Genomic DNA, 12,110 nt, shown 5'->3' with positions numbered 1-12,110 from the left:
TGTGACTTTTAAATTCTTTTCAATGTTTGCATAAAAGCTCATAGAAATAGTTGTTCTTACTACTGTTGTATTTGAAATGCATATATCTCCTGTACTGAGAAGTAACAGAGAAGTTAATTTCCTGTTTCACTTTCTAAGGATGTTTAAATCTGTTGGCTTTACATATTGCTAGATTTCCTAATCAGAAAGGATTGGGCTGCAGAATGAAATGGCTGGAATATTATTCTACTTCCAATTGTTTGCTGAAAAAATACAGAACAAGCAACTAAATTATTGGCATCTACTTTGATAGCTCATTTCTGATGACTTCATAAGTCCAAGAGCAAAAGTAGAGTTATTTGCACAGTCACAACCAGCACACTGAGCTGGAAGTAGAGAACTATTTTTCAAAATGCCTTTGCTTTATGACTGCATGTAGGAATCCACTGCCTTGTATTTGGAACAGACTATGAGCCAAACCCTACCATCTTATCAAAATACCTTTCAAGGAAAGGACTCCAATGAAGTAAATGAGTGAGACTTGATCTGCATTTCCCTTCCTCTACATGTTGCTGATGTATCCTTCTCAAAGTTCCCTTCCTGTAAAGAGTCTCCACCACACCCCTCTTTCCTGAGTTGTATCACAATAGCTTTGCTCTTTATCACCAAAATATCTCTAACTATCTGTGCAGTAAAAATAGCTGTTTCCTCAGTAACTTTTGCATTTTATATTGAAAAGAAAAAAGAAAATGTCCTGCTTTTGCAGGGTGCATCCCTTGTCTTGTGAATGTAGTATCTATCATTCCAATGAAACCAGTTGTTCATACCATACTGTCAGTTGCATTTGATTAACTCAGGTTTCCTAGTAGCTAGGTTTTCCACTTTCTTTGTTCTTTTGTGAATAGAAAAGAGTTCTCATCCATGTAGTGTATTTTATAACATAAATGTCCATTTTAAGATTAAATTTACTTCAAAAATGTATGAAACCATATAATGGATAATGTGATCTTTTCCATTCAGCACTGTCACCACACTCCATTTCTGCATAATAGCAAAAATTATACCTTCTCATTCTATCCTCCAGCTTCATTTCTCCTTTTTCTTACATTTACATTTCAACAGTTCCCACTAGCTTTGTCTTCTTTTCTTTCCACTTTCATTCCATCTCCCTTTCTCTTCCACCAATGCAAATCCAGCCCCTACATGCACAATCTCTTCTGAGACCTTGAGGATACTATTACTTTACAGGCATAGTTCCCTACTCTGCCTCCCACATCTCACGTCAGCCAGTGCCTCTTCTTTTCCCATGCCTTGTTCTGACTACAGCAAGTATATTACATCCAAAAAAAGCAACAGAAAAAAACCAGACATACATCTTTAGAGTCTGCAGCTCATCAGATTAGTTTTAAATGTCTGCATTAAGTTTTGACGAATTTTGCACTAGGGCAGTAATTTCCATTGAGTGTGAAGTACGGATGTCTGCCTCTGATAAGGTAGAGTGGACCTCTCAAGAGAGAATAATTCCACCCTGGATGTCCAAAGTTCTGCTAACAATTCCTTAACTCTTTGGTAATTGATTCTCAAGTATAGTTGCCTGGGCCTGTAACCTTTACAAGATGTTCAACTGGAACTTCCTCTAGATCTTGGTTATGACTGAAACATGTCTCTCCTTTTTTTTTTCTACATAGTCTCTCAGAGATATGGCCACATCCAAGCTGTCATTATTTTGCATCTTTCATACTGTCCATTCCCAGTAAATGACATCCTATCCTATTTGTTCAGAATGCAGTCATAAAGATAAGTTTCTCATTCTTCCTGTTCAGCCACCTTATATGCTCATTACAGGTCTTCCTGGGGATATATCTATCACACCAAACGTAAGCAGCAGGTTGAAGGCCTTGAAAGTGAAGACAGCTTATTGTCACCCTACCTATTATCTTTCATCTATAGGATGGCAGCATCACCCACTTATTAAATTCTCAAATAATCAGCTGCATGTCTTGTTTTCTTTATCCCAGGTGGTCCTAGATGGCTAGGGGATGTGAAGGGAGACTCTTGTAAGTGTGTGTCCATGAAATGATCTCCTTCAAGGCCAACCTTAAAATTCTCCTCTCCTGTATGTTGGTCATGGTTAGAGAGCTAGTATGCTAAAACACTGCCTAACACATAAGCAATACTATCTCACTGCATCCTTACAACTGCAAAGGTATTACATCTAACTGGACAAAATACAGTGCAGTGTAGAGGTACCCAAGCTGTCTCTGGCTGAGTTAATTCAGAGTGGAAACACAGCAGTTACCAGCTAATTAGCTCTTCTCCAAAGTGGCTGAGAAACAGAGCTAAATTATTTAGGAGGAGTGCAATGGTTTTATATCTCTCGGGTACCAGAGGTATTTCTGACACAGTACTGTGCCAGGCAAGCCTACACCCAAGGCTTGTACAGGCTTTTTTTGTTGATACCTGTTTCAGTTTAGATGCTACAGCACCAACTCTCCTCTTTATATTCACAAATTTTTTCATACAGGAGGAAAGTCTGTCTGGCAGAATCTGAAGACTGGATGCAGCTGGATGTGATGTCTTCCTGTCAGGCTTTTATTGCCTCATCTCTTAAAAGGGGTGAGGAGGAGGGGATGCAATACAAAGGCTGCAGTACAAAAGGAAAACGGTCCAGAATGGGAGATGAAGGGATATGGGTGATCTGAGGTCCTTGCTCTGCTACATGTACTTCACATTAGCTTGTTAGCTACATGACAAAGGGTCATGTAGTATAGACATTGGTTCTCCATCCCACTGGAGTTTTGTGAGGATAGAGTCATTAAAGATCTTAAGTTCATCATTACAGTACTATTGAGGTCATCCACCTTGATCCTACATAGATAACATTTCCTTATTTTGGAAGTGTTGAGGAAAATTCATCAATAACATTTTCTAAAACATCCTATAAACTTTAGCCTTCAGGGTGCCATACTGTATGCTCAACTTTGAAAATCAGGCAGATGATAAACAGAAAAATAAAAGCTAGCTGGAGGTACCCATTTTTAACTCTTATGTTTCAATGTTTCTTTGAAAATAAAAACCATAAAAATTTGGTAAGTACTATTGGGCAAGGAGTTAAAAGTGGATTTCTGAAGCTGGACTCCTAAACCTAGTTGGAAATTCTGAAATAAGAATTCTACTTTCCAGGCTACAGATATTAACATTTAATTTTATACTAGAAAACGTTGACCTCTGCATGTGAAAATGAGTCTAAAGAATCAGGTATCCAGCAGCTTTAAAAACCAAGAGTGTGTGATACCCAAGAGGGAAGTACCATGAGCTCTGTCAGGTTTTTCAGGCTGTCTATTAAATCAGCAATTTTGTGATTTAAAATCCAAAAATCCAAAAAAAACCCCAACTTGCTCTATGTGCCTGATAGTAATGGCTCCATCCCAGGGCATTTTGCATGTAGTTAAAGACACATTTACAGATCAAATTGGCAATTTCCAGCCCCATGCTCTTTCCATGTTTTTGGAAGAGAAAGTTCTAGATAATGATGAGATGTATTTCAGACTCAGAGATAAAGTAGCAAAGCTGCACTTTCCTTCAAATCTCCCTTTCCTCTTCCCCCAATGGCTCATAATACAGACTATCTCTTTTTTTTTCTTTTTTTTTTTTGCATCATCTGTGCTATGCATACCCTGAATGCATAAATTATCAGATGTTGGAAGGAGATTTTTCACATGCGATAACAATCATAACCAAATTCTAACACCAGGCTCAACACAATACTGATTGTTTTCTATGAAGGAAGCAAGAATCAAGCCTGCTCCTACCCACTCAGAAGAGATTTCTACAGCCTTACAAAAGGCACCATATGACTCAAATCCCAGAAGCACCAGATATCTAAAGAATGATACTTCCAGCAAAGTCTTTTTTTCCTTAAACCTTATTCATGAACTTTGATTTTGTGAAACACATTGCAGTGTTTGCTTTAAGTCATTATTTAACTGCACATCAGATTCTTTTTAATAAATTTGCTTGCTTGACTATTTACAGAGTAAGAATACATGTGGCTAGTTTGTTAAAAATATGAACATTTGAACTATATTTTACAGTATTTGTCCAGATTTACGCATGAAGATTTAAACCAGCAGCTTTAATGAAAACTGGTTTTCAAACTGGCTAGTGTGGGTGGGCATGTGATTGTAAAATAAAAGAGTGTAAAGTTTCAACTATGACATCTGTCTTAGATGTTACGGAGCACCCAATAAAATAAACAAGATAACAATTCAGCTGAATTCACCCACTGAATAAGCAGTGGGTGAAAAAACATATGCAGTTCAAGAACAGACTCTCAAAGCAAATGGTAGAGCTTTTTGGAGATGTTTGTCATTTCTATTCCCTGAGATTATTATTTGGCCCATACAACCAACAGAGTATTCTCTGGAAACTGAGAGAGCAACTTGGAGCAACATCCCAACATGTGCAAGACATTTTGTTCATAAGCTCTAGAGGAAACTTTCAAAGACAAATAGTGAGCCAGCTATGGGTGGTCTTCAGAACTTGAACAGGAATGTGTTAGAGTAGCGCAGGATTGGATAACATACCTATCAGGCTTAACATATGCATTTAAATTTGTACTATAGGTTCAGTAAGTGCATAGTCACATCCATCCATCCATGCTGGAAGGCAGCAAGTGCAGCATATTGTAAGAACCTAAGCTTCCCGTTCATTTCAAACAGCCAGCGCACCAAGTTTAATGTCAATCTGCATTCTTCTCAGACAAATTGGGAAAGTAGAAATTACAGATATTTTCAGCCAAACAACACGCTAGCCAAACTTTACCATTATTCCACCAATTTACACAGTTTAAGCAGCTAAATGTAGAATATGAAATGTTCTTTGACGTTACAACAGCAATGAGGAAAAAGGAATGGACTGTGTCATAAGTCATAAAACAATGAAACTCACACTGTCAGATGTGCTTATTTCCCTTTAATTTGTAATTCTTCATGTTATATAGTTGAACAAACCCAAATCTGAACACCTAGTATACTAAAGGGTCATTAAAATATAAAATTATGACAAATGCAATATGGAGTAGATTTCTGGAAGTCATAAGAAAAATCTCTCTGACCTTCACAACAAAAAAAAATCCATTTTTTAAGACTTAAGGTTAAAGAGTTCAGACCAAAGTCATTTTGCATATCTGTTTTTAATTTTTGCAAAAGATGCACTTTACAACTGCCCTCCCAAAATCAATATTGCTGACCTTTCAGACTGTGAGCCCTGTCTAATCAAGCAAGAAGCCTTCTAAATTATTATTTTTAGAAATCTGAACTGCTTTATGTGAATGCTGTACATGATGAGTGATGTCACAGATTAATGTTTATAGTCCTGATGCAGCTGTACATCAAATACCAGCGTAATGATAATTTTACAATAAGATCTCTGTTGCACTATTAGCAACGCTCTTCGGGATTGAAGAAAACCTGAAGCATTTGTGCTGGTACTGAGCACAGATTCCAGAGTAAAAATAACTACCTCAGTCTGGAACATTTAACAAACCACATTTTCCGGCTAAAACAACAGTGTATGTATCTGTTAGGTTTTAACACCCATTTTAGGAACCCTATACGAAATAAACATGAGCTCAGGTAACCTAAGGACAAAGTAAAATTTGTGGGCCAAGGAATTTCAAAGCAAACAGTGTGATTTGAAAATGTGAAAAGCTTTTTTTCTCCCCCCAAATGCAGTTAATTTCAGCTTTTCAGGAGAATCCCAGTAAAGTTCAAAACTGACCAACAGATAACTTTAAAACAACTGCAGTCTCAGTGCTAATTAACAGCCTCAGTCACTTTCATGAAACCCCACTGGCTCTTGATTTACGGGTCTGTACTATAATGTCTCTGACCCGATTCCTAAAGCCAAAATAAAATACGGTCTGTGCAGCAAACTGAAAGCTCCCTGGAGTCACACAGTAATGCAATGTTTAAGTCAAAGCTTTTAGGATTCATTTGTTAATAATACCATGCTGAGGAGCTAGTAATGGAGATGTGCTTGCACATATGCCATTGTCATTAGATCACTCATTTGTTTGTATACAGATCTCAGATCTTAGAGCTTAGGTTAATTTTAGTTGGACTTATATGATCCTGCCAGACTCGCTATCCCCAGCCATGCTAATTGCTCAGCACTCTGCTCCAGCTGACTTACCTTTTTCACTGTCTGCGAATTACTGACAGGGAGGAAGCAGTGAGTGTTGCTTCTGGAGACCTCCTTATATCTTCCTTGCTGTGTTTTAGTCTGTTTGTTTGGTGAAATCCCATTAACAACTGCTGAAAGGAAGCTGCTGGTCATGAGAGGAGTCAGGGTCTGGCAAAAGAGACAGATGGCCACCACTAAAGCCAGAAGGAAGGGCCGAGGGCGACAGAGTCTGCGGCACCTGGGGACTTGCCAACAAACCATGGCCTCACCGCCGTCCTCACTTCATCCTTTGCCACATTGCAGATGCAGTCAAAGCAGCCACTTTTTGCAGGATAAAAAAGGCAAAGGCATGTATTTTCCAAAACTAGTTAGGTTTCCCCATTTCTACTTCTGAATTATTTCATGGTGCCTGGCTAGAAGTCACAGCTTCCAACGGAGCAGAAGTCTGTAAAGAACCCTCCCATGAGGGATACAGGAACAACCTGTGAAAAAACAAGTGAATGGCAGTAAACAGCACAGTGTCACGGCGGGTTGTAAAAAGCCATACTGGACTCTTCTATGCCACTTTCTTTGTAGAACAGACCTGCAGGCAAACAGGTGAGGAGCAGAAATCTTCACCCTCAACTTTGCAGAAGGAATTGTTTAGCCAGACAATAGTATCCAAGAAAGCAAGAGGTTAAAGCTTAACATGTCCTGTCCACAGCTGAAAAGAGCAAGAGAATGTACCAACTTTGTGAACAATCATTTGCTGTTTTTTCTTTCTTGCATTCTCAATTCCCACTTTGTTTTTACAGTTTCTTTCATTCCAGTCCTTTTAAATTGCCTCTTTCCTGTCAGCATGCACAGCTCTCTCTCTTTAAATGATCATTTATCTGAAAACTGACAGACTATGAAGATTTCCCTTTGCATTTGTTTTGTCCGGATTGCAAGTTCAAAGTTATGTTTACTTACTCAGTTCTTATCCTGTTAGAAGTTTTCCATTCTCCTCTAATGGGCTGCTGATTAAAACCACTTGGAACAACCCTGGCTCATGATCCCAGCTCGTCTCACACACTCAGAAGGCAGGCACACGCACATACACACACCATCTGAAGCCAGTTGGACCACAGATTTCATATAAATATAGGCTGGGCTGCTCAGAGGGTGGGGCTAAGTTAGCTCTGCTCTGAGCAGGCACGGCATTTGGAGACACAACTTTAGGTCCGGATCAGGAGCAAGAGGTGTCCTTGTGCACACTGCATGCCTCGAAGCCACCATTACTGCAGTTTTTAGAAATCTGCTGTTACAGTAATGAATCTAATTGAAACAATAATAATATCCTGCAGACAGTAGAAATCTGAGCACTACCTGCAATATTTTAATCCAAATTAACAAAAATGTTGTAAAAGGAAGCAGGTTTACTTGGATGTAAGTATCTCTGACAAGGCAGTTGTCAGTACTTTTCCATAGTATATATAATATTTCATAGCAGTGTATAAATAAAACTTCTTACTAATGTTAAAGAGAGAAAGAAAGGAAGGCAAACACAAATACTCCAATGAAAGCACTTGGTTTCTAAGTCACAGAAGATCTTAGTTACTACTTCCCCCTGCTGACACAGGACAGGGGCGAGACAGATGGGAACAGTTGAGAGACTCAGTGTTATCTTTATAGACCTAAACTTCTCATATAATACAGTTCCTCTTGCTAAAAATATCTGTATTCAATTCATCAATTTTATCTTATATTCTTAGCTATTTTTGAAAAGAAAGAGTTCTTCCAGCACTGCCTTATATGTGAGAAAAGAGTGTTGGTCAGTTATGATAACCCTGGGCAAACCTACACAATATGACAGTGGCAGCAGCACTAGCAAGTTAGATGCCTATATACAGCAGTGAGGACAACAGCATATATTTGTTTGATGTGTTGGTGTTTATTCATCTTTCAAATTCTTTTTTTTTTTCTGAGCTAAAGCCATCAATTTGTACATATAGCAAAAGGCAGTATAAGTGATCCAACAACTCAGGCAGAACTTCAGTTGTCACATTACACTGCATTTTAGTTCTATCTCTGCTGATGATGTCTAAATCACTCCTCTCTGTCTGGAGTTGTCTGAATTTGACTCTTAGGCCATCCTGAGCAGGAAGGGAGTACAAAACTTGCCTCTGCCTTCCAGTGATGGATGCTTTCCATCCACACAGAAACTGCCATCTGTGTCTCCAGAGACATGCTGCTCATGCAGCAGCTCCTTCCCAGTACCAGCTCACATCCTCAGGCCCTGCTCCAGCCAGCCTGTGCTGCAAAGCAGTTGGCAAGCCACCAAATCTGGCTAGCGGACCATGGAAAACCATGGGTTTCCTGCAGTTGACTTCAGGGTAGATTATGCCATACAATGAAGAGTGGTACCCAGAGGGCTGATACATCAAAGGAGCAGTGCAGAGACACAGCAGCCAGCCTGGGAGTCACAGTCACCCCATCAGCAGAGGAGAAGAGCACAGGAGAGCTGTTTTATTGTTTTAAGAGATTGTCCTGTGATTTTTGTCATGCTTTGATTTCTGGGCCCATAACCACTGGCATTTGCAGGGTTGTCAACTTCTCCCAAATTTTTAGTGAGGGGATTTTAGTCAGAGTTTTCAATGCTGTTGCTGGAGGACTTGATCAAACCACTTTATAAAGATTTGGATTAAGGGTTGCCTCATGATGTGGAGATCATAGGCCCTTCCTAAAGCCCCACATTAGAGCAAAGTAATTCTGTATCTCCTCCACCCCACTCCCTTAGTTACCTTCAGCCCAGCAAGTAACTATGCACTCCCTCCTGCTCTACATCATTTTCCCCTCCAGTTCGTAAGTGGGAGCTTTAACTTTACATTTTCCCCATATGTGTCAGAGCCACTTCATCCTGCCTGCAGCCCCAAGTTCCCTCACAGGCCCAGAGTTTTCATGACAAGATGATGGCTTTTACTCGCTTACTGCCCCAAGGGTGATACTCCAAAACTAAAGAGGGAAGGGAGATCAGCAGAAGTCAAACTGATCACTCTACCTCCTGGATACTCCTGGGGGGTCAGCCTTCTGTTTGTCTACTTTTCCCAGATGTTTCAAGGAGTGAGCTAGCTTTTTCTGCCTTTATGTTTTGTGGTTCATTTTCCTGACAATAGCATGTAACGCACATTTCTTAAGTTGTAAATAGGTTTCTCAATCACAGCTAGAGTGCAATGAACATGACTCCTGTCATCTTTTTAACCAGGTTTCAACATATCTCTGGGTTTAAATGTCTACTAGCTTACTTGGTCACATTCTGACACTCCAGAAATTAAGGTAAGACTATTTCAAATGAGGACTAATTCACCTGACGTTAACTACTCAGTTAGGAAAAGGATATGAGTGGATAGAGTCAGGCCTCCTCAGTCCCATACTCATGAGAAAGTACTTCAGTACATAATATTCAAAAAACTTTAGAAGACAAGTACCTGGAAATAGCTGGTGGCTATTTTCTATGTAAACTCACAGGTATATGTACATATTCCAAAATTCTTAGCAGAAAGCTACAACTCTGCTCTGATATATGGAACAAATTTGAGATTGATTTTCTGTTTGGGATTCCTGGACTTCTTCCCTCCTGTGACTGCTCCCACTGCACGGATTCAGGGCTCTCTGGCCTGCTTACCTCGCCCTGTTCCTTCTGCTTCTGCTAACTCAGGATTTCATGCCTGGATGCTGCCTACAGCAGCTAGCTCCTGTCCTGCTCTGCATAGAGCGAGGGAGCTCAGGTCCTGCAGGAATCACTTCTATCAAAAACAACCAGCCATGACTGTCAACGAGTGATCTCTGATGCCTGCAGCCAGAATCCCAGCTACATCTGCATCATCTGGAATAGACTGTAAAGGTTCAAAGATACTGTGACACTGACAAAAGGACAGGAAAATCACGAGACTTGCTAAAAATTGCAAGAGACTGGGATTTGAAAGGATTTAGCCAATATGCCACGCAGGCATGTAATGTGCATCATTCACCATCACTGGGGTTTTAAGCAACTCAGCTTATATTCTCACAGTTTCTGTTTTACACAAGTCTCTGTGTTTGGTCAGTGTGAAAGCTAGAGACCACTAAAGAGTGATTTGGATGGCCTAAGTAGTGACCTGGACAGATAATTGCCAGGAGCTAAACAAAAGGAAAATACTAGGCACAGAAAGTTAGCAGGAATTTATGGCTAGCTGAATATATCCATTATGTGCAAGCTTAACTTCACTCGGAGATCTAACATGAATCATTCTGCAACTCTGAATAAAGTTAAGTCTATGCATAAGTGCATGTAAGATCAGGACTTGGTATAATAAGAACCATTTTGCATCAATAATTTCACTATACAGAGGCTGCCAAGGAGAAAATATGTCTAAAAACCTATTGAGAATTGTTCTTTTCTAGAGCAAGATTCAAATTTCAAAGTGTAGAATCCTAACAACCATTTCAGTGATAAACGGGCTCACATGCAAAATAAGCTCAAACAGATCATTTCTAAATGAACTGGTCATCAAGTCCTTGCAATCATGTTTATCATGTTGATAGTACAGACCTATATGCAATTTTCATTGTCTGTGGTCAACTCTTTCTTTTTTATTTTCCAGCTTGCCAAAAACTATGCCAAGGGCCATAAATTCCCACTGACTTCAAATACATGATACACAGTCTATGAACAATAGGCATTAATAGCACTGTAAATATTCAAGTAAAACATCTAGTAAACTGTGATGGAGAAAGCCTGTCAAGCCACACCGTCTCTGATTTTTCATTTCACCCTGAATTCAATCCAGATTACAATTAAATTTGCATGTGTCTTTAATCCTGTGTGTGGTCCCGTTATGAGCAGTGAATGGGGAAGACTAGCACAGAGTAACAGAGTGAAGAAAATAGGAGTAACACATTTCATTACCCTTCTGCACATTGGAAGATTCAATACAACTACTGAAATTTAAATTAATCCCAGGATGGAAAAACCCAGACTTTATCCCCCTTTCCCATGCATAGAGTCCTGTAGGCCTTAATGACTTTGCAATTTTGTTTTAAAAACACTCCAGAGAAAAAGGATTCATGCCTTAATCCCACTTTGGCTCCACTATCTGTTCTTGGCTCACAATGAAGGTAGGCTAGCAGAGAAGACTCTGCAAATCCTTGGGAAGCGAAATAGTTGATGTTAATGGAAGAGGAGTTCTAGGGGAGACTCCCCTTTTTGTTTTGCTTTTTATTATTGTTTGATTTATTTAATCTTTTGTTTCTATGTAAGTGGAAGCTCATAATCTCGACTACACAAGCAGGTGTGTTGATTTATCTGACCAAAGGATGTACACTCCATTTTAGATCTTTACTCTGCAAATTTTTATCAGTTCATTAAGAGTTGTGACATTGTTAGATGATCTGCCCCAAGAAAGATGCTCTTAGACCTTCAGTTCCATGGGCAAATCAGCCAGTCTAGTAATTGCTTGCCACTGAAAGGAGAAGGTCTGCTTGTCCTTTAGTCTCTCTTCCTTACCTCTGCTCCTCCTCTTTCGTTTCCTTGGTACTCCCTCTCCTCTTCCCTTGTGGTGATGCTTCTTAGATCCTTCCCTGAGAAAAAAAACCAGTGCAGCTGGGTTGGTTTTCTGCCAGGTTAGTGAGTTGAATCAGCTCTTGCAGAAGTCCAGTGTGCACCAGTGCTGGTACAAGCTAAACAGCAGGAGAACATGAGTGAGAAAGCATGGAAAACCAGGGGGGTGAAACAGGACTTCACATTTTAGCCAGCAGCAAGTTTGATATTCAGATCACCGGATCTGAATCAGATTGTGTTGAACCCACCCCAGCTTCTCTAAAGTTTTAAGTCTGAGCCTACTGCGTTACTTGTTCAGAGGAATACCTTTGTATCCCAATCATGTCCTTTACCACTATCTTTTGGCGGAATGATGACAATGAAACACAAATACCATTTTTTTTAATAG

General features: G+C 39.7%; 1 protein-coding gene across 1 annotated transcript in view; it reads right to left on the bottom strand.

Annotated features, from left to right (window-relative positions):
• The window catches only part of CPED1 (cadherin like and PC-esterase domain containing 1), a 154,828-nt gene extending 147,685 nt beyond the window's left edge, over positions 1 to 7,143 (bottom strand). The window contains exons 1-2 of the mRNA XM_026067055.1: positions 7,117 to 7,143; positions 6,175 to 6,647 (exon numbers count right to left, since the gene is read on the bottom strand). Of these exons, the coding sequence (XP_025922840.1) occupies positions 6,175 to 6,426 (252 nt within the window). The 5' untranslated portion in view covers positions 6,427 to 6,647; positions 7,117 to 7,143. The remainder of the gene's footprint in view (positions 1 to 6,174; positions 6,648 to 7,116) is intronic.
• Between the last annotated feature and the right edge of the window lie 4,967 nt (positions 7,144 to 12,110).

The sequence above is a fragment of the Apteryx rowi genome, unplaced genomic scaffold, assembly GCF_003343035.1.
Source record: "Apteryx rowi isolate R43461 unplaced genomic scaffold, aptRow1 scaffold_252, whole genome shotgun sequence".
Taxonomy (NCBI): Eukaryota; Metazoa; Chordata; class Aves; order Apterygiformes; family Apterygidae; genus Apteryx; species Apteryx rowi.
Note: the sequence above shows the minus strand (reverse complement) of the source record. Positions and strands in the feature narration are given on the sequence as shown.